Source organism: Bos grunniens, chromosome 3, assembly GCF_055505025.1.
Source record: "Bos grunniens cultivar Pamir isolate PY7600 chromosome 3, Bosgru_T2T1.0, whole genome shotgun sequence".
Lineage (NCBI taxonomy): Eukaryota > Metazoa > Chordata > Mammalia > Artiodactyla > Bovidae > Bos > Bos grunniens.
In genome coordinates this window covers 5,940,117-5,962,408 of record NC_141167.1, presented here as the reverse complement: position 1 = coordinate 5,962,408, position 22,292 = coordinate 5,940,117, and the positions used below count along the sequence as shown (strand labels likewise).

The 22,292-nt window shown below is 48.1% G+C and overlaps 1 protein-coding gene across 12 annotated transcripts in view; it reads left to right on the top strand.

Annotated features, from left to right (window-relative positions):
* Positions 1-22,292, top strand: part of AGAP1 (ArfGAP with GTPase domain, ankyrin repeat and PH domain 1) — a 572,168-nt gene that overhangs the window by 387,680 nt on the left and 162,196 nt on the right. For 8 of the 12 annotated variants that reach the window (XM_086376737.1, XM_086376748.1, XM_086376786.1 and 5 more), the window contains one exon: positions 17,411-17,569. The exons of the other annotated variants lie outside the window; for them this stretch is intronic. In XM_086376737.1, coding sequence (XP_086232863.1) covers positions 17,411-17,569 — 159 coding nt within the window. The remainder of the gene's footprint in view (positions 1-17,410; positions 17,570-22,292) is intronic. 12 annotated transcript variants of the gene reach the window in all.

Here is a 22,292-nt window from a genome sequence, read left to right as displayed (position 1 = left end):
TGCTTGGCTCCACCCCAGGAGGTGGGACAAGGCTTCCGGGGGATGCCCGTGTGGGTGGGAAGAAAGGGTGGGAATTTGCCAGAAAGTAGGACAAGGAAAGAGTCCTAACAATTTGAAGCCATGTGGGCTATGTAAGATTTGGGGTTTGGACGTCATCTTGAGATTTGTGCTCTTTGGAGCTTAACCGCCACTTACTGTCCTAAGGAAAATACCGTGTTTGTTAACAAATAGAAAACACACCAATGCCATATAAACCTTATCACGTTCCCAGAAGATGTTATGTCGTGGGCCTCAGCCAAGGGATTGAGTTTGCAATGTCCAGTTGCCTTCTCTTTAAGAGTCTTGCTGTTGGGTGAATGGGAGGCTTTGGGGCACAAACAAAATCCTTTTTCCACGGTCACACCCTTGGTTTATTACAAGTAGGTAATCAACCTACACCGCGTGCATTGCCATTCAGGGAGCCCGGTAGATTTTTCTTCCTCCTTGGATCACAGGTAGGGGCGCAAACAGTGCAAGTTCAGGGCATGAAGCAGGGCACCCAAAGCCGGTGCTCCGGGACAACCCAGAGGGAGAGGGTGGGGAGGCGGGTAGGAGGGGGATTCAGGATGGGGGGACACATATATAGCTGTGGTCGACTCATGTTGATGTACGGCAAAAACCGTCACAGTATTATAATCATCCTCCAATTTAAATAAATAAATTAAAAAAAAAAACAAGTAGGGACTCGGAAGTAGGAATATGACGTCCGCCGGAGCACAGCACCACTTAGGGGGAGGAAAGCTGCTCGTGGTCATAGGGCTCAGGGCTGTGGTGCCCTCAGCCAAGCCCTGGACGGTGTCACCAACTGGTGTCCAGCAAGAGTGACTTCTACCCTGCTGTTCATAGAACTGTCTCAGGAAGAATTCCAACCCAGCACACTTAATTCAGAGTAAATCATTGCTGCTTTTAAGTGATGGATTTTTTTCTTCAGCTGAAAAATGGGTATTAGTTATTTTAGAGCTACTTGACAAAGAACTTACCACAGTACTTAACCTCATCTTTCACTGTCAACTCATTAGAATTCTGCCACTTTGGTTTAGAACTCTGGATGAACCGCTGTTTCTTTTCAGCTTTTTGATTGCTTGTTTCACTTTCTATCTCCACGTTATAGAATCAGATCGATGTTGTGTGCCTTCCCTTCTATAACGTTTACATTCACGTAGATCTGACCTGATACACACTTATTCTGAAATCTTTGTGCATAACTTACTAATGTCTTAGAATAAAAGTCTGGAGTTGAAGTGACTCGGTAAACAGATACAAACATTTATAAGATTCTTGTTACACATTTCCAAATTCATTTCTAAAGAGGCTTTATAGAAAATAAGCTTCTGTGTATAGAGTGAGGGCTCACTTCACTTTTAAACGTTTTTAGAATCTATGCCAGTCTCCTAAGCAATAAAAGTATCTCATGCTTCGCTTGTTTGGATCCTTCAGTCCGTGCTGACGTTGAACATCTCGTGTGTCTTTCGGTCACCTGTGTTTCTATGTTGTATTCTTTAGATGTATCCTTTGCCCGTTGCTGCCCTAGGAACTTGTCTTTTGCTTATTAACATGTAAGAACTCTTTGTATATTAAGGGTATTAGCACTTTGTAGTATATTTTGCAGCTACTTCCCCAGTTTACTATTTGCTTTTTTGATTTTATGGTCTTATTTACATAGAGAGGTTCTCCTTCTTTGGTATATAATACAATCATTAGACTTGTACTTCTATAGTTTCTATTTTAGGTATTTAGAAACCCTTTAATAATCCTGAAATAAGATCATAAATCATATATATTTATTTCAGAGTTTTATAATTTTACTGTTGGTCCCTTTCCCTTTTTTTATATTTAACCTCTAGTCTACCTCTAAATTTGTGAGTCTATTATATGTAATAGGAAATCAAGTTAAAATTTTTATTCAAATACATAACCAAGTGTTCTTTCTCTCTTTGTTATTTCCTTTTCCTGTTGACTCTGTCTCCCTTCTTGTGCAACTAACTCATTTAATCAAATTAGTTATGTTTCTGGGCTTAAAAATGTATTCCATTGACCTGCTTTCTCCACATTGTGTGGGTTTCCTCTGCTGTCTTAGATTCATGGCTTGATTTATACCTGGTAATATAACCTATAACAGTTTCTTATTACCCTTTGACTTTATAGTTTTTCTTGGTTATTGCCACCCATTTTTTTTTCCCCAATAAACTTCAGAATAACTTGAAACCTTCTCTTCCCCCTAAAAATAATCTCATTGTGACTATAATTGTCATGCTGTTAATCTATGAATTAGTAGTAGAGGAACTGACATCTTAGCTATATTGAGTTTCTTATTCTAACACACTTCTTTCCCATGTATTCAAACTTATTATATACCCCTCTGTATGTTAATTTATTCTATTACCGTTAGGATAGATCAGATTACTGTTAATCCATTCTATTACTTTATAATTTTTGGTGAAATGTGAAAGTTATATTTTAGGGGGCGTGTCTATTATACCATCTAATTGGTAAGAAATAAGAAAGCTCTGAATTTTTGTATTTTTTATATCCAGCCATCTTAACTCTTTCTTAGTTGAAATAATTATCCAGATGTTTCTCTTGGTTGTCTAGTGTGCAGTCATGACGCATTCCGCGTTTCACATCTGTGATGTCTGACTATGTCGGTGCTGACTTTTAGATTGTCTCAACAGGTGTGTCTGTGATGCCTGACTATGTCGATGCTGACTTTTAGATTGTCTCAACAGGTGTACGGATTTGGGTTCTGTATTGCTCCACCTCTTGTACCCTTCCCTGACCATCGTTACTGAATCAGTGCCTGCCCAGCCCTGATTAGTGCTCTGGAGTTCCAGGGGGTGAAACAAGACCCTCCCTCCAAGGGCTGTACACTCCAGTGGGGGCTGGAGGAGTCAGACGATAAACACACAGATAAGACCATTGAAGCTGGTGGGTCTAAAAGGGGCAATGGGATAGAAAATCACTTGGGGGAAGGGTGAGTCTTACGCTATTCCTGGTATTGGGGAGTGGTTTGCCAGTATTGGAATGCTGACTACATCTCAGACATTAAAATGCTGGAAATCTGATGATATTAACATCACGTTTTGCCAGGGGGCTGGGAAGGAGGAGGAAAAACACATTGTCGTACCTTCATACTGCGGACCCAGCCTGGGTCTCATTTTGGGACTTGAGAGTTAACCAGAGCAGAAGGGCTGCAGTGAAGATGCTCCACCGTGAGGAAATCACAGCTACCATCAGGGCTTCCCAGGCAGCTCTGTGATGAAGGATCTGCCTGCCAAGCAGGACCCGGCTCCACTGTGAGGAAATCACAGCTCCGTCAGGGCTTCCCAGGCAGCTCTGTGTTAAAGGATCTGCCTGCCAAGCAGGAGACACAGGTTCGATTCCTGAGTCGGGAACGTGTACTGGAGAAGGAAATGGCAACCCACTTCAGTTATTCTTGCCTGGGAAATCCCATGGACAGAGGAGCCTGGCAGGCTCCAGTTGCAAAAGAGTCAGACACACCCGAGTGACTAAGCAACAACAATTACTACCATCAGAAAGATTTAAGAGGTTGGTTCTTGTATTCACAAAATGAAGCAAACAAAAGATTAGATGAAAAATCTGAGGAGAAATTAAGGGGGGAAATTGCAAAAATAAAAATTTCAGTAAATGGATTACAAACTATAAAGAACATAGCTAACAATACTGCTGGTAATCAAAGATATAACAGAAGAAAGGATGCTGGAGATGACCAAGAAAATGCCAGTGTCTTCCCATTTGAAGAGTCAAGTATCACATTGGATAAGAGAGTAAGCTCTGTAAACATGGACACATTCCCCAAAGCATCCAAGTGAAGGAAAGACTGAGGTTAACCTATCAAGAATTAGAGACCTTGGCTTTCTCAAGAACAACACCTTGTATTTGTTACACGGACAAATCATTTTGAATTTAGAAGCTTATGTAGAGTCAAGCTATTATCAATCAAGTGTGAAGGCAGAAAGAAAACATTTTTGGATAACATACATGGATATAGGACATCTCCCTCTCAATGGGTTTTTGAAAAAGTTACTTCAGCATCTACTCCAGCAAGAAGACGGAAAATCCAGAAGATGTTTGTTGATTCAGACCTGATTCAATTCCCCCCTCCCCATCACATCTTTCCCTTCCTCCAAGATCCGTTTCTCAGGATGCCCAGGGCAGCATCTGCCTTTTCCATTCTTTTTATTTGTATTCAGTTTTAGCTGTGCTGGATCTTTGATGCTTTGTGCGGGCTTTTGCTAGTTGCAGCAAGCGAGGGTGACATTCCTTGCAGTGCTCAGGCTCTTCATGGCTGCAGCTTCTCTTGTTGTGGAGACAGGCTCTAGTCATGCGGGCTTCAGTAGTCGCAGCATATGGGCTTGGTAGTTGCGACTGGTGGGCTCTAGAGCGCTGGCTCAGTAATTGTGGCTCAGCAGCTTAGTTGCTCCGCACATGTGGGATTCTCCTGGACCAGGGATCAAACCCATGTCCCCTGCCTTGGCACGTGGATTCGTATCCACCGCACCACCAGGGAAGTCCTACATTGCCATTCTAAGGGAACCCATCAGAAGTCACATTTTAGAGGATCTACCCAACTGTCATTTCAGGGATGCTTCCAGAGAAGGTGGAAGGACTTCCACTTCCCTGGTGGCTCAGACGGTAAAGCGTCTGCCTACAATGTGGGAGCCCAGGTTCGATCCCTGGGTCGGGAAGATCCTCTGGAGAAGGAAATGGCAACCCAGTACTCTTGCCTGGAAAATCCCATAAACGGAGGAGCCTGGTAGGCTACAGTCCATGGGGTTGCAAAAAGTCGGACATGACTGAGCTACTAAACTTTCTAAAAAAAAACTTTTCCAGATAAGGTGGTCAAATGTCCAGAAATACTTTCTGACATGAGTTTTAGGCCAGGTTGGTAGAACTGTATCCACATGTGACAGAATACAGAGTTATGTCAGCTCTGACAGTTATTTCGACATTTCAGTAGAAAGCAAGAAAACATAAGGGCCCACAGTGGGGGCTCTGGAGTCACAGACACTAAACTGCATCCCACCTCCCCCATCTTAGGACCTCGTGCAGGTGTCTCTAAACGCCCAGCTCCCTCGTCTCGAAAACGGGAGAACAGTGCCTGCCTCCATCCCTGTAAGGGTAACACAAGCTCTGCTTTTCCAAAGCCTGACTTCAGCTCTGTGTCAGGAATCCATCATGATAGTCCGGCTCATCACCGGTGAAGAAAAGGAAGAGGGTTGAGAACTCAGGTCTTTGAATTAATTTTGCAGGTGCCATGAAGTGTTCATTTAGCCGTTGGGTAGACTTAGTGGCTTAGACTTACTAAGCCCATGTCCCCCCACCCCCCAGCTCCCCCCAGGATGGCAGCAGGAGATGCCCCCGGATCTCAAGGGGGCCCCCCGCTCTGCTGCTGTGTGTCCACCCTCTCTCTACTCCTGTGCTCTCCCCAGCTCCTGATTGCAACATTCAATCTTGAGATGACAGCTCTCTCGTGGTCCTCAAAGCGCGTCTTTTGTTGGGTATTTGTGGGTGTGTTTTCACCCTCACCACACTGATGCTGGGACCTCTGTGAAAGGGGGGAGACCTTTCTCCCCCACTTCTCCTCCACCTCCCCCCAGCACAGGCCCCCAGCAGTTTCGAAATAGGAAAGCCACCCCCAAGGGTCGAGCTGATTTTTTTTTCTGGTGGGGGGCGGCGAGGATCTCAACGTGTTTTGCGGATGAACCACCGTTGACATCGAAAGTCTCAACCATGCTGTTTTCCTCCACACTTCAGTAATCAGGACATCCAGCAAACCCATAAAAAACCAAACTAATAGCATGAATATTCAGTGACCTAGAATACTAATTATTGTCATGAATATTAATGTGATCGGACTTGCTTTTTCCTCTCCTCTTTCTCTCCCGTCCTCTTTCTCCCTCTCTCCCTCTCCTCTCTCTTTTTTTTTTTTTTCCACTTAGCCGGCTCTAAAGATGGGTCATAATGAGAGCATTTAAGAGGGAGCGCGCTCTCCGCCGTGACAGGGACTGGGGTAATAAGGAGAGCTTGATTAACGCGGAGCACTTGGGGGAGAGATGAGAGGCTTCACGTGGGCCTGATCGGGGGAGGCAATGAGACACCGGCGGCTCTGTTGCTGCTCCCGGAGATTAATGAGGCCTAAGAGTGCATTAGGAACAGTGACAAAGGTTTGATCTAATGGGCTCAGTCATTTTTCCTTTGAGTGACAGACGCACAGAAGTAATTGGCTGTGCAGAATGGCAGCTCATTGGCGGTACTTAAGGATACATTATCCCCGTTGTGTGGCCCGCAGAGGCTGTTTATCAAAACTGCTCACACTGCAGACGCCGAGTCGCTAAGCTGCTGCTACAGTGGTAATAGCTATTAAAAAAAAAAAAAATCACGCAGCATCAAAACTGGATCCATGGTTGTCTCATAGAAACAAAAGTTTTTCTTTGTTTAGTTTCAGATGGTCTAGAAGACATGGTAATAACTCCAGAGCCTGTTCCGTGAGCCAGATGAGCGATCCCCTCCCGGTGGGTCACGTCTCAGGCTTGTTAGGGCTTCAGAGCCTGGCTTCTCACCCCGTCCCTGCCTTGGCCACCGATTATTGCCCACACCCTGGGTTCTATTTACAGCACGAACCCGCCGGTACATAAATTGGCCGCCTCGCCTAAACTCCTATAACTTGGCGGAACGCTTGCAGACTCTCGCTTTCTTGGTTGGGAATTAATTTGCTTGAGAATACTCCCCCAAATCAGCATCACATGGTGAGGTCTGCTTCCATAAACCAGGTTGCAGCGGGCTAGGTTTTGATGGCTAAGTAGTAATTCATTATTTTGAGGTTAAACATGTCTCGTGGGGTTTCTCTAAGACTAGAATTTGAGAAAGTTGGTGACATCTGAAGTGAAATGACGCAAGCCATTATTTAGTTCGGCGTCTTCTGCTGTTAGGAGAAATGCCTTCTTACTGCTGGCTGTTGCTCTGTTTGCACGTTCTTCCCCTGAGGCTTAGGCAAACGTGGCTATATCGTTTCCAGCATTAAATTGCAAACTCTTTGAGCTGGAGACCACTACTTCTCTTCTTTTGTGATCCTCTCCTAACGTCATGACCCGGCAATTATTTTTGCATGAAGTAAATATTCTTGAATATCGCCTGTCATGTGAGATATAAAAGTGATAAACATTGAGGGTAACTATGTTGGCTTTCAGATAGTGGTTCCTCCACTGCAGTATTCTGTGGTTGAGACCCTTGGGGTACAGGTCACATAGAAATCAAAGCCACGCCTTCCAGTTTAAGGAAACCATCTTCAGTCGTTTAAACTCCAAATGCAGTGTTCCTTTCTGTAAGAACTGACAAAAGTAAGTTAACCCTTGATGGTTTTCATTATAAACATACGAGGGGTGTTGGCAATACTAAGTTGTATATCTCTGTGGGAACAGATATTCCAATAAGTAAATACAAGTTGCTGTAGAGACTTTCTCCCCTCTCAAAAATGTGTGTGTCCAGTGGAGAATAGGATTTCAGCTGTTGATACGATGCTTTCATGATCAGCAAAATAGTCGGCATGGAGGAGCTGTAGGAAAAGGGCTGGAGAGGCGGAGCTCTGAGACAGACATCAGTACATGACCCACGGTCTTCAGGAAGGCTGGTCGGGGCCTCAGGTTACAGCCCTTCTGTGCGAGTCAAGTCCATGGTTGGCCTACTTGCTACGTAATCATTCCCGCATTGGCAGAGGAGAACCAAGTCATCTTGATGCTTCACCAGCTCCAAACCTTGTGGCCTGGCATTTCAAGTAACCACGCCTGCAGAGACCTTGCCTCTCTCTGGAATGTTCCTAGTGAGGAGTCAGCCCCCCAAATGTCCTGACTCACAAACAAGTAGCCCCCTTCACATCCTCACAGTTGCAAACACGGAGTTGCTCAGCGCCCTCACTCCTCACAGACGGCCTCTATTCAGTCCTAAGAGATGATTCTGTGAGGCCTGGAGAGGAGAGGAGGAAGTCCAGGTGGACAGGCCTGGGCGTGGGGCCGTTGTGTGGGCATCACGGCTGCCTCCTTGAAAGGGCTTAGGAGATGCAGTGAGAGCCAGAGACACCTGCCCTCAAAGCAGTGCGCCGCTCAGCTACAGGGGGTTTTGTGCAAAAATGCCTATTGCGTATATCAGATGGAGGAGAAGGGATACGTTAAAGAAGGAACTGAGCGATTGAACTAAGTTCTTGAGGGCACAGAGCCAAACAAGGCACTAGAAGACAAGAGATGAGCATCTTGGACTTTGTGTTTTATAAAACATTATTGAACTGAGTCATTGGAAAAGACCCTGATGCTGGGAAAGATTGAAGGCAGGAGGAGAAAGGCAGAGGATGAGACAGTTGGATGGCATCACCGACTCAATGGACATGAGTTTGAGCAAGCTCTGGGAGTTGGTGATGGACAGGGAGGCCTGGCTGCAGTCCATGGGGTCGGTCACAAAGAGTCAGACACGACTTAGCAACTGAACTGACTGCATAAGTGTTAAATTCATGTTTTATTACTTAAAATCCTTAGTGTTAACCTCCTTTTGTGTAATGTTGTCATACCTCATTATAACTACCGCATATAAACTTGTTCATATAACCTGTACCGAGAAACGGCTTGTGGCTAAGTAAGCATCGTGTAAATACGCACGGGTGATGGTTGCTCTCGTCAGCATCTTCAGAATGCTCAGTAGCCAAGTGTTCATCACTCACATGTAAACGGGCAGGAGAAGTGCAGGTGTCATTGGCAAGAATGAGTGCCACGCCACCCAGCTGGAAGACGCAGGCTTTGTCTTTGGAGTAAATATTTAAACCCATTTCCAGGTATTAGAACTTACTTTCTGATGGGCTTAAGGGTTTCATCCTAAATTGTAGCAGACATCAAATTCTATCCGTCCCCAAGGTGGTGCGGCATCCCAGCGACGGGATGTACGCTGGGATGGGCCTTGGATGCTCCAGCTCACCTCTCCGCACCGTGAGGTCCTCTCTTTCATCCTTTGCTTGCGTCAGCCCCGAGCACATGATTTCTCCTCTCTCTGTCTTCCACGTTATCTGCTCCACTTCTGATGACTTTGGCATCGCCTCTGGTGGGGAGACTGAGAGTGGGAAGTGTGTCGTCAAGTTGTGCCAAGACTAAACACCGTGCCGGGCCGTGTGCAGGAGCAGGGGTTCGAGAAGCGTCATCCAGCGAATGAGTGCTCGGGCTCACGGGAGGTGTTGACTAGAACATCGAAACACAGATACAAGGCAAACGGTCTGAGCAGCTTACACACACCAGGACGCCACCACAAGGGAAACAGGGGTAGAGTACCCAGACTTTTTAGATTTTAGAGTCAAACACAACATTAGCAGTATCACCATTTTTGCTGAAAAAAAATTAAACTGTAGAGAAAAGGAAAACTCACCATTGGCAAAATTAGTAGCAACTAGTATCTTCAGAAGCTTGGCAGTTGGCAGAGTGCTTTGTGTAATCTGGTCCTGTATTAACCTCAGTGATTATCTCATTATGATCATCATCACTGTTACTGTTGTGTCCATTTTACAAATTATGACCTGACTTGTTTGCTCAGGTTCCATCTTCTTTTAGCCCACTGGTCCATTAAGAGAATTAATTCATAGCATATATCGTGAGTCAGAAAGATGTTACTGCTGTTTGACCCAATCAATAATAACTCTTCTAGGATATCAGCCTAAGGAAAAGTCTAAAAGTAGAAGATGTCCCTTGCAACGTTGTTTATGATAGTGAGAAATTTCAAACAGCCAAAACAATGCAGAGGTAAGACAATGGCAGGGTGAGTCATCTCCATTAGAGCAGTGAGATGCTCTGGATCTAAATCATGAAGGTTTTGGAACAATAAGGAGAAATGGGTGGGACGTTATATTAAAGAAGTGCAATAGAATATGACACCTTTTCTGTGGTCATAACTAAGAAAAATATGTGCATGTCCAATAATGAGTTGGTCTATTAGGTGAATTTTGGTAGACTTCTAATTTACATTATCTGTGTATCTGTATAACCTTGCAAAATAAGTTTGAGTAATTTCTACAACAAAGCATACTCCCATTTTTTTTCCCCCACTTGGCATCATCTTTAGAACAGGGAGAAATCAGAATAAAATGAGCTGTTTCCACATTCTAGGAAATAACCATGGATTGTCTTAATTCCAGGATTTTCAATTCTGGGCATGGCCACAATGTTTTATTTAGTAGTAATTAGATGTGTCATTACCCCTGAGTCTGGACTCTACATTCTTTTTTCTCCAGTCCGCATACTGCAGAAAATATATACCCCAAAGATAAACAGAATGCACAGCATTCTGAGAAACACACGATTCCCATCTCAGCGGTAAACGTGTGGAATTGTGCTCTTTTACAAAACAACCGTCACGTAGTGCTGAGTCCAGAATGCCTGCATCTTTAAGAAAAGCTACTGAAGGTGTCCTTGGGAAAAAAAATCCTCTTAGCCTGAAATCCTGGTTGCCAAAAGGAGGGCAGATTTCCAATGCAAATAGTGAGGCGAATGGGCCCTCCTCACAGGCACTTAAATCATTTGTATCTCACTTTTTATGGTAGTGTTGTGAATTATATTATTTTTGGGTTTATAATTAGAGGATGGAACAGATGGCGAAGGCCTAGTTTGAAGTGATGTAGCCGTTAGGAAGGCCTCCACTGTCCGGTCCTGATTCCAGCCAACCTGGTTTTCCCTCCCATGCTCGGAGCGGGCCGGGGCGTAGCCGTAGGTTTGCATGGTAACATTGAACTCTTGAGTCTTTTTAATAAGATTTGAAGCCACACAGGAATAAAAAAAAGGCCTCCAAGAGCAGTCTGTATTTCAAAGGGTGAGACCTCCGAGGGAAAGAGTGAGTGCCTATCAATCTTTTTCCTGTAATTATGATTTTTTTAAAAAAATTACAAAGTCCTACAATGGAAATAAAGGTCTGTTTCATACTCACACGCTCATAGAATCCTCTTTGGGTTTTTCTCCTCCACTCTCGGACAGCATGAAACTTCATTATCACCATCACCAAGAGTTTCTGCCCTTTTCCAGGCTGATTCACCAGTAAGTCAAATCCCAAGTATTGTTTTCCCAGTTGAAGCATTGGTAGGAAGGATCAAATCTCTTTATTGAAGATAAACCAAAATCAGGACATGCAGTGAGCAGAATTTTGTATTAAAGAAAAAAGATTGTTGATTAATCTCTATTTGAATGCTATGAAAAGCCTTGTTTCAGGGTATTTTTTTTTTAAATCAGGACAGGCTATTTTAATGTAATAAGCCTATAGCTTAAAAGAGGAATTCTGTCTTTGATGTCATTTGGCGAATGAAAACATTCTTGTTCAATAGAAAACCAGCATCTTTTTCATGCTTGTGTGAGATCAGGCAACATACTGATATTCATTCAGCTATAAATGCCATATTCACTTTGAAATGCAAATTGTTTAAAGAAAAATAGCATATGGTGGAGGTAAGTACCTTTTCAAATCAACTCTCACACTTTAGGGATGTAAGTAAAGCTAAAATTATTCTTGGGGAAGAATCTGGCGCTTTTGACACATGGAAGCTTGCACTAATCAGCCGGCCCAGTGGGCACACACATCTCCATATCAAGGGGCTGGCGTGAGGCTCCGTGGATTAGCATCGTAATGCAGCCGCCCCTGCCCATCAAGGCCAGCAACCAGATGATCCAGAGCAGGGGTCTTTGAGGGAACAGGCTTCTGAGTTCAGAATGGACCAGGAAGTCGATCGTGTCTGTCGTGATAATGCAGACGCTGGGGGAAAATACTGAGGTGATACCAAAGCGGTCCTTCTGTGCCTCGCTTCCTCTGGACGCCAGCATCCCGTACTTCATAGGGCTGGACCACTCTTGGGGACTTAACGCTGGTGAAACTGTCTCCTTACTCCTGGATAACTTTATCTCATGCCTCCTGATCTGACCTCTGCATTCACAAACCATTCAAATGAGTTTTATCTTTTTTTTTTAGGAGTTTTTTTTGGGGGGGTGGGGTGCTAAATTATATTAATTTAATATACAGTGAAGTTGCTCAGTCGTGTCCGACTCTTTGCAACCCCGTGGACTGTAGCCTACCAGGCTCCCTCCATCCATGGAATTTTCCAGGCAAGAGTACTTGAGTGGGGTGCCATTTCCTTCTCCAGAATATACACTTAGCACAAAATCCTAAGTTCTAGCTAAGTGTATGGGGCTTCCTTTGTGGGTCAGCAGTAAAGAATCCACCTGCAGTGCAGGAGACACAGAGATGTGGGTTCCATCCCTGGGTCGGGAAGACCCCCTGGAGAAGGAAATGGCAAACGCACTCCAGTATTCTTGCCTGGGAAACCCAATGGACAGAGGAGCCTGGTGGGTTACAGTCCTCAGGGATCGCAGAGTCGGACACGACTGAGCGACTAAAGGACAACAACGTGGGCGACCAGCGTGGAGCTCAAGTCACAGCAGGTGGCCGGCAGCCGTGGCAGCCCCGGCAGCCCCCTGCGTCCCATCCCACCACCGCCTGCATCGCCCCCTACTCATGCAGGGGGGAGCCTCGTCTCCTTTCCTGCTCCACAGTTGGGTTTGCCCCATTGCACGGTTGTGTGGGACCAGGACAGGTGGTGCCCTGCGCTTTGTCTTCTGTGGGTCCACACCCTGTCTGATGTCTGTCCTGGGGTGGCCCACGTCAGACTCCCTCCATCTTACTGCTCTGGATCTCCCCCCAGGTGCCCGTGGCGGGTGGATGGACGTTTCAGCCATTTCTAGTGTGGAGCTATTCTGAACAATTCGGCCACGTACATTCTTATACATGTTGTTCTGGTGGGTTGTTGGTGCATGTCTGTATGATTTTTTGGTCCTCTTAAATTTGTCTAAAATTTTTTATTGAAGTACAATATTATTATGGGAGTTACAGGTATAGTGAGTCACAATTTTAAAGGTCATACTCCATTTAGAGTTATAAAATAGTGGCTGTATTCCCCATGGTGTACCAGCTTATTTTATACCTAAGAGTTTGTGCCCGTCCCCCTCCCTCTCCCACTGGTAACAGCTCCTTTGTTGCCCTCGCGTCTGCTTCTTTGTTATACTCACTTTGTCGTGGTTTTTAGGTGCCACGTGTGCGTGATGTCATACCACATTTGTCTCTCTCTGTCTGGCTTACTTCACTTGGCCTAATGCTCTCCAAGCCCAGCCATGTTGCTGCAAACACTAGGATTTCATTCTTTCGTATGCCTGTCACTTCAGTCATGTCTGACTCTTTGTGACCCCGTGGACTGTAGCCTGCCAGGCTCCTCTGTCCATGGAATTTTCCAAGCAAGAATACTGGAGTTGGTTGCCATTTCCTCCTCCAGAGGATCTTCCCAACCCAGGATTTGAACCTGCGTCTCTTGCATCTCCTGCCTTGGCAGGCGGGTTCCTTACCACTGGCACCTCCCAGGAGGACTTGCACTGGGGTTCAGCCCCTGAGGGGGCCCCCAAGGAACCAAACTGGAGTCTCTGGAGTGAAGAAACTCCCAGGCGGCACTAGTGGTAAAGAACCCACCTCCTTTGCAAGAGATGCAGGTTTGATCCCCGGGTCAGGAAGATCCCCTGGAGAAGGGAATGGCAACCCACTCCAGTATTCTTGCCTGGAGAATCCCATGGACAGAGGAGCCTGGCAGACTACAACCCATGGGGTCACAAAGGGTCAGACGTGACTGAGGACGTAGGAATAAGAAGATCCTCGCCAGTTGACGGGTCCTCAGCGTGGGCTTGCCTAAGGGTTCCACACAGCTGTTTTGGGTCTCATACGGATTCTGCAATAAGACACCAGGACCACGCAGCCTTGAAGGGAGTTTCTTCACTCCAGAGATCCCAGTTTGGTTCCTTGGGGGCCCCCTCAGGAGCTGAACCCCAAAGCAGATCCACCAGCAGCATAATGTGCTAAAAATTTCATTCGCCAAGCAGCTGAGAGTTGAAAAGCCAGGTGTACAGTCGGTGTCGTCATAGCTTTTCATTAGCTGTACATTTGTAATGAATCCACCCCTTCGCTTTCCAATGGTAGATGTTTGACCTTAAGACAAAGAGCTTAGCGTCCTAAGATTGGCCCTTTATTGGATGTCTCCATTTGAGCGTTTCCTGTGTCCCTGATCTGGAGTTGAGGTTGACCTCGGCGTCGGAGTGCATGTGGACACTTACTCCTGGAGTCTGGCACTGAGTAGTCAGGGATAGACGCACTTAGATCATCCCGTCCACCTTTTGATGGAAGCAAACGTGTCAGGAGGGTTTGGGGCTGGTTGTCCTCGGGACCACACCCCAGACAGAATGAACAAAGGAAAAGGCACCTAATCGATTCATCAGTCCAAAGACGGACAGACGGTGACCTTATTCTTGGCTTTTCAGGTGTTTGGCCTTGTGTGCCTAAAGGTAGTGTGAAATGAGATTTTGTGGACAAATCACACACTTGATGGGCTTCCCTGGTGTCTCGGACGGTAATGAATCCACCTGCAACGCAGGAGACCTGCTTTCCATCCCCAGGTCAGGAAGATCCCCTGGAGAAGGAAATGGCAACCCACTCCAGTATTCTTGCCTGGAGAATCCCATGGACACAGGAGCTTGGTGGGTATGGGGTCATGAAGAGTTGGACATGACTGAGTGCACACGTGCCCACACTTGATAAGGACTTGTCAGAGGTACAGATGGGCACTGAAGGGAGGATGGAAGCATCGCCTTAACATTCTCACCAAACAGCAGGCAGCCCTGTGGGTAGCATGGGCTTGGGGGGGTCCTGGCTCAGAGTTGGGGTCGCAGCCCACATGCATCTTATTACCACTGTGCTTTTCCTCGTGTTCTCTTTCTTTTCCTTTCATCCACCATAAAAATGTTAGCTTTTTTTTTTCGTGGCCACACACCCAGCATGTGGGAATCTTGATTCCCCAACCAGGGAATCCAACCTGCAACCCCCCTGGCATTGAAAGCTTGGAGTCTTCACCACTGGACCCCCAGGGAAGTCCCAAAAATGTTAGCATTTTTCTCAGTTCTGCTGTTGAAAGCAGGAAGGGCCTCAGCGCCTCAGGAGGGGATGTGACCCCCTCTTAAATGGTGGGTGCGTGGGACCGGCGTCCCCACAGGGAAGGGAAAGGCTGAGGACCACACCCTTCTGGTCAGAGGGAGAGAGGTGTGGGCGGAGGGGAGCCAGGAGGTGGTGCAGGTGGCAGGGCTGGCAGAGCAGCACCAGGACCACCCCGGACCCAAAGGGAAAGAGGTGACCCCAGCAAGCCTCCAGCTCAGGGAGGGAGCCCAGACGTGCGCACCCCACCTCACACTCCGGTATGCCCACCTGGTCCAGCCAAACAGGGAGCCAGAGGTACCTGAGCTGATGGATGCCGCCCAGTGGGTATCCTCCTCGAGAGGGCAGAAGGTGTGTACAGAACGTGGTGGGAGACGCAGGCGTCAGCCCAGGGGAGACCCTGCTGAGCTGCCCGAGGGGAGCACCCGCTCAGCTCCAGGCCGTGCTCGTCCTGCTATTACACTGCCCTGCTGTGCAGGCATCTGGCCACAGTGCACCCAAGGACCGCTCCCTGTGATGGCAGGTGGAGAAGACCCCGAGGAGCGTGTGTGGTGGCCCTTCATGGCACCTCACTGAGCCTCGGCGCCCCCGTCCTTGTGAGATGCTGCACACCTGGCCCGCTGCCGTCCCAAGGGGCTGCCGTGAGGACGGGGCTGGAACGGGCGCCAGCGCTGGTTTTGACGCTGTCATTCAGGACGTGAGACTTTGCGCATTCCTGGGGCGCGAGCAAGTCCTAGAATCAGAACATCCGAGCCGGGAGGGAGACAGGAAGCTGGCTGGCTGCAGATCCCCGAAGCCTGGCCGAGGAGCCAGGGCGGGTGCACTTCTCAGGAGCATCTCTGATCTGTCTCCTTGCTGCTGAAGAGCCTCCACTGTAGTTTTTATTTCTCTTGCGATGTTCGAGATGCACCCAGCTTCCACAGCGGCGTATAGTCGGCATCGTTTTTTAAGGTAGAAATATATTTTTAAGAGCAGGATCTTTCCGCTTCGTGCGATGACAGTGAGGGCCTTGTTTGTGGCTGGGCCCTAGTTTCCGCCTCTTCACTGCTCACCAGGACTGCCAAAGTCCTTCTGAAAAATGTGTGTTCCCTCGAGCTCTACCCTCCAGACCTTGGGAATCAAAATTTGAATGTTTTTTTGCAGATGCTATTTTAAAAAAAGCTCCATGGGTAATTCTGGTAATTGGCCAGATTTAGGAACTACTAGTATGCTCTATGTATTTAAAATCCTGCACCATGAAAACCTTCTATGGAGACAATTTAGAACTTAACTGGTTCTAAACTTTAAAAAAAATGGGAGGAATGTTTAAAAATAAAAAGAAACCATTTAATACCTTCAAAGATCTCCTTACAGATGCAAGGAACTCGCTAGCAGCAAGGTGTGATTGGCTGAGCTTCAGAGAAAGGCGCTTAATTATACTTTTGAGTTTGAAATCCTGGTGACCAGATAATAATTCACTCTGATGTTGAGCAACTGATTCAAATCATTAAGTATACAATGGAATTGTTTTTCCACCGCACTGCATGCTGTGAAGTTGCCAAGGTTATTTTCCCTCTGTGTAGTCTCTTTTGAAGGCAAAGAGTAAACTTATCTGGTTTAAGAGCCTGACTCTGCCACCCGTGTCGCATATAGGAACTTTGATTTGCGTTGACCCTAGAGTATAGCTGGCCCACGAGAATAACTCTCTGGCACCAGACAGGGCAATCCGATTGGCGATAGTTTCGCTTGCACCGATTCGTTGACGCAGCAGGACTCCTCCAGGACCCGCCTTGTCTCGCTGGCCTGCTGGGAATATCGTTGTTGTTTAGTCGCTCAGCCGTGTCCAACTCCTTGCGACCCCTTGGACTGTAGCCTACCAGGCTCGTCTGTCCGTGGAATTCTCCAGGCAAGAATACTGGAGTGGGTTCCTTCCCCGGGGATCTTCCCAACCCAGGCATCGATCCGAGGCTCATTCGTTGGCTGGTGGATTCTTGACCCTTGCGCCACCAGGGAGGCCCCGCCAGGAGTAGTTTTTTCCCCCCCCCAGAAGTGGGTCTCCTGTCTTCACCGCTGCTGCGTCTAGAGATGGTGGTGCGCGTCCTTGTCTTGGCTCGCGGGGGTTGCAGCCACCTGAAGCCTTGGGTTCCTTTGTTGAGCACCAGGGTTGCTTCACCCTGTCTTCCTCTGGAATGTTGTTTCACGTGTTGCCTCTCATTTTCGTGAATCCGGACGCCAGGTGCGCGCGGCGTCAGGTCCACGGTGCGCAGGCGCGTAGCCCCCAGACTAACTCGTGCCGGCTTCGGGTGTGCAGTGCGCGCTGGTGTTCACCTGACTTGTTTATTCCTAGGGAGTGTCGCTAGTGCGCCTGGGTCTCAGATGGCGAGCGGCGTCAGCCTGGGCTCCTTCAACAGCCGAGCGGACGGCATGCAGCAGCGGTCCTACTCCGTCTCCAGTGCCGACCAGTGGAGCGAGGCTACGGTCATTGCAAACTCAGCCATCAGCAGTGGTAAGAGAGAGGCACGGCCCCGCGGACCTGGGCCGCCCCGCGGTCCTCGGTTGTAAACCAGAGGCTGGAGGCGACGCTCTGCTGTGAGCGCGGCCGCCCTGCCGATGGCATCACGCCGTCCACCTGTCGAGCAGTTGCGTCCTCCATCGGCCGCTTCACCCGCGTCATCGCGTGTCCCGCTCCGGTGCAGGGATGCGGCGGAGGTTCGCCCCCTTGACAGACTGGGAAACTGAGGCTTTGGGAGAGGTTGTGCCCTGGCTCACACAGCCCTCCACGACGTGACCTTCATGTTCCATCATTAGGGTGCGCTGTTGGTGGTTAGGCTTCACTTTTTTGGCATCAAATCAAAGCACATAATTCTTCCTCCTTATCTGTTGTCCCAGGTTCCTGGTATATCCTCTTAAGTTTGGGAGAGTCTTCCCTCTTGCTTTTTTTTTTCAAGTGTGGACATCTTCTTGGGAAACAAATGTGCTCCCGGGAAACCATCTTGACATATGTGTGAGCACATGAATTATGCAGCATCGAGGCCCCGCTTACTGCAACATGCTTTGCCTGTGGCATTTTTGTCTATGGCCTGTTCACCGGTATTTAAAGGAATTCCCACTGTACTGTGCCATCTATCAGACAGGATTTTAGAGTAATTTTAGCATAATTTGTTCTAATTAAAAGATTCAGCATCAGGTCTTCCCTGTAGACCCAGCAGCTGCTGCCGCAGGACGTGTACTTTGGGTAAACAGCATCCTTGTCTCCCCCACGCTTCTCCAAGCGGCCGCCAAGCAGAGGCCTTAAGGAGAGGCGTTGCCAGGCCCAGGAGGAGAAGCAGGGTCTGGGAAGGCAGCGCCAAAGGGTGCTATGGCCTCGCGGGCCTGGGGCGTACACACGGCCTCACCTGGAGCCCAGCACCCCACTCCCTCCTCCTTCCTCAGACAAAACGAGATGCTTCCATGGAGAGCAAACCTCTGCCTCCAGCCTCTTCAGGGGCTGGGCGTTTCACCTCTTGTCTGGTATCATGACAGCACCTCTAGAAATTCAGGGGTTGAAGTCGTTATACATTAGCTGCCTGCAGGTTATTCCCTTGTAATGTGACACATGTGTGTTCACAGTCATCGGGGCCCCAGAAGGCCCAGTGTCTCAGCAGACTGGGCTGTGTTTCAAGCAGACCCCCCTCCCCGCTCCCCCTGCCGACCGGACGGCCTTGGCAGGTGACCTCCATGTTATTTTCTTCAAATGGGTGTACTCTTCCCGCCCTTGTATGGTCCCTAGGTGTGTAGGGCACCGCCCGCCTGTGGCTTCTGCCCCTGAGTATGTGCTCTTGTTGCCACGGTCACTTTTCTTTTTGGAGGGGCAAGTAGTCCACATACTCGTTTTAATAGCTAAGTTGTAGGCAAGAATGCTGGAGTGGGTTGCCCTTTCCTTCTCCATTACATACTTAATTGCATTGGCCAGTTCTCTGCAGTGTATCCATTTTTCAGTTCAGTTCAGTTCGGTCCATTTGCTCAGTCGTGTCTGACTCTTTGCAACCCCATGAATCAGCACGCCAGGCCTCCCTGTCCATCACCAACTCCCGGAGTTCACTCAAACTCACGTCCATCAAGTCAGTGATGCCATCCAGCAGTCTCATCCTCTGTTGTCCCCTTCTCCTCCTGCCCCCAATCCCTCCTAGCATCAGAGTCTTTTCCAATGAGTCAACTCTTCGCATGAGGTGGCCAAAGTACTGGAGTTTCAGCTTTAGCATCAGTCCTTCCAAAGAACACCCAGGGCTGATCTCCTTTAGAATGGACTGGTTGGATCTCCTTGCAGTCCAAGGGACTCTCAAGAGTCTTCTCCAACACCACAGTTAAAAAGCATCAATTCTTCAGCACTGAGCTTTCTTCACAGTCCAACTCTCGCATCCATACATGACCACTGGAAAAACCATAGCCTTAACTAGAAGGACCTTTAGCATTAGTCTTTGTTCTAGCAGGTTTATGTCGCCCTCTTTCTGAGAAGGCGCGCTCGTGTTTGAGGGTAGGAGGAGCTGACCTGGGCCTCCTCGGCTCGGTGCTCACACCGCCCTGGCCCTGCCTTGCCCAGCAGCTGCCCCCTGCCAGAGCTCTCCTCGTCTGATGAGAACTGTTGAGCCCCCAGCGTAGCCTGATTTGGTCAACCTTTGGGCTTGGCTCTTTATGTGCCGTAAGAGTTACGTTTGGGGAGTATAACTATGTAATAATATAGAAGAACAAGATTCACCCCAAGTGTTGGCCTCCCACACACTCAGAATATTTTTTCAGGAAAAGCACTGGAAGCAGCATATGAACCTAAAATCCATTCTTTACAAATATTCTGTTTGCACAGAGACTCTCTAGGGGGCTTCCCTGGAGCTCCAGTGCTTAAGACTCTGCCTTTCCAATGCAGGAGGCGCGGGTTCGATCTCTGGTCAGGGAACTAAGATCCCACATACTGCAAAGTGCAGCCCACTGCCCCCTGAAAAAAAAACGCCTTACTAGCTAACTCTCCCTCTACCCAGTAGCTCTTTGCCTCTGGTCACGGGTGTGAGCCAAAGCACCCCCACACCTTGTCTCATCAGAGACTCCCCGATTTCCAGACGCTTGATTTAGTTGGAAGCCTCTTCCCACGGAAGGTGATTGCCTTGGTCTGTACAGTTCGGTGCAGTTCGGTTCAGTCGCTCAGTCATGTCTGACTCTTCGAGAACCCATGGACCACAGCACTCCAGGCCTCCCTGTCCGTCACCAACTCCCAGAGTCGACTCAAACTCATCTCCATTGAGTTGGTGATGCCATCCAGCCATCTCATCGTCTGTACAGGCATCTTTATGAAGTGCCTGTAAACTGAGGTCACCCCCGGATGAATGCTGTTTTGAAACGTACCAAGCGATTGTCACACACTAACGCCGGGTGCCCATTGTTCTTCCATGTAGCGTGTTTGTGAAACACCAGCTAGGCCTCCTGCTGCCCCAGAGCGCGAAGCCTGGACACAGGAGGTGAGAAGCAGTGTGAGCCTGCAGTGGGGTGTGGGTGGAGAAAGCCCGGGCTGAAACTGCACAGTTGGTTTAAGGATGAGAGAGTTAGTCACAGAAAACTTCCCAAAGAGAATCAAACTTGAGCAGCATTTCAGGAGCCAGATGGATTCCTTGTGTGTGTAAAACCACAGAAGGAGGTTCTAAACATGAAGGCTGTTTGGACCAAAACTCGGAGAGGAGGAAAGGGGAGCTTGGAACAGCGGAGGGGCCACACCTTTGTAGGCAAAGTAATGTCTCTGCTTTTTAATATGCTGTCTAGGTTGGTCATAGCTTTTCTTCCAAGGAGCAAGCATCTTTTAATTTCACGGCTGCAGTCACCATCTGCTGTGATTTTGGAGCCCCCCAAAATAAAGTCTCTCACTGTTTCCATTGTTTCCCATCTATTTGCGATGAGTGATAAGGGGTCAATATTGCAGCATTAGGACTTCCCTGGTGGTCCAGGGGTTAAGAATCCGACTGCCAACACCTGGGACTCGGGTTTCATCCCTGGTCTGGAAAGAGCCCACACGGCCCGGAGCAACTAAGCCGGTGAGCCACAGCTTCTGAGCCTGTGCTCCGGAGTCCAGGGGCTGCAACAGCTGCAGCCCGTGTGCCTAGAGTCTGTACTCCGCAACCAAGAGCCACAGCAGTGAGAAGCCCTCTGCCCGTAACCAGAGAGTAGCCCCCCTCACCCCAAGGAGACAGAGACCCAGCACAGCCAGATAAACTATAAATAACTTTTTTTAATTGCAGAGTTAATTAGCACCTTGTTTAAAACTTAGAGCTGACATGTTAAGTAGCAAAGATCCAGAGAGACAACAGAAGGTTTCACAGAAATAAGGTTCCTGCAGTTTCACAGGGATTTTCCTTCACATCTGTATTTCCTGAGGACGGATGGCTGTGTCACACCCAAGATATGATTGAAAAGAGAAACAGTAGTCATGATAAAAAAGAGCTAATGATATTGAGGCCCTCGTGTGGATCGTCATGTTTGCTGCCCATGGAGTGGGCACTGCTCTTAGCTGCACTTCCTGGTGGGGAGACTCTGGTATAGAAGGGCTCAGTATCGCTTATGCAGAGTCACATCCTGGTGAAGCTGCCATGTGAACCCAGGTGGCCTGATTCAAGCCTCAGACTCTGCATCAGCACTTCTCAAAACGCTGCCCAGACCCGTGACAGCAACGTCCCCCAGGAACTAGTTAGAAATATAGATTCTTAAATCCCATCCCAGTCCCGTGCGTAGGTGCTAAGTCACTTCAGTCGTGTCCGATTCCTTGAGACCCAAGAACTGCAGCCCACCAGACTCCTCTGTCCGTGGGATTTTCCAGGCAAGGATACTGCAGTGGGGTTGCCATTTCCTCCTCCAGGGGATCTTCCCAGACCCACTGAATCTAAAACTCAGGCGTGGCACCCAGCAGCCTCTGTGCCAACAGACTCCCCATGGAATGATACTGTAGGCTGACGTCTGAGAACCGTCACTCGAAATCCTTGCTTCTCAAAGTGTGGTCCACGGACTAAGTGGTATCTGACAGCCCCTGGAAGTTAGCTAGAATCGCAGAGTCCCGGGCTCCAGCTAGACTTCCTGGATCGGAGCGCACGTTGTCAAGAACTCTAGGCGACTGGGGCTCACTTGCATCCAGAGTAACATCCCGGTTTCCCTCTCGTTAGTACCACCCAGCCATACCCCAAGCAATTGTTAATAAAAACCAGGGTACAAGATCCAAT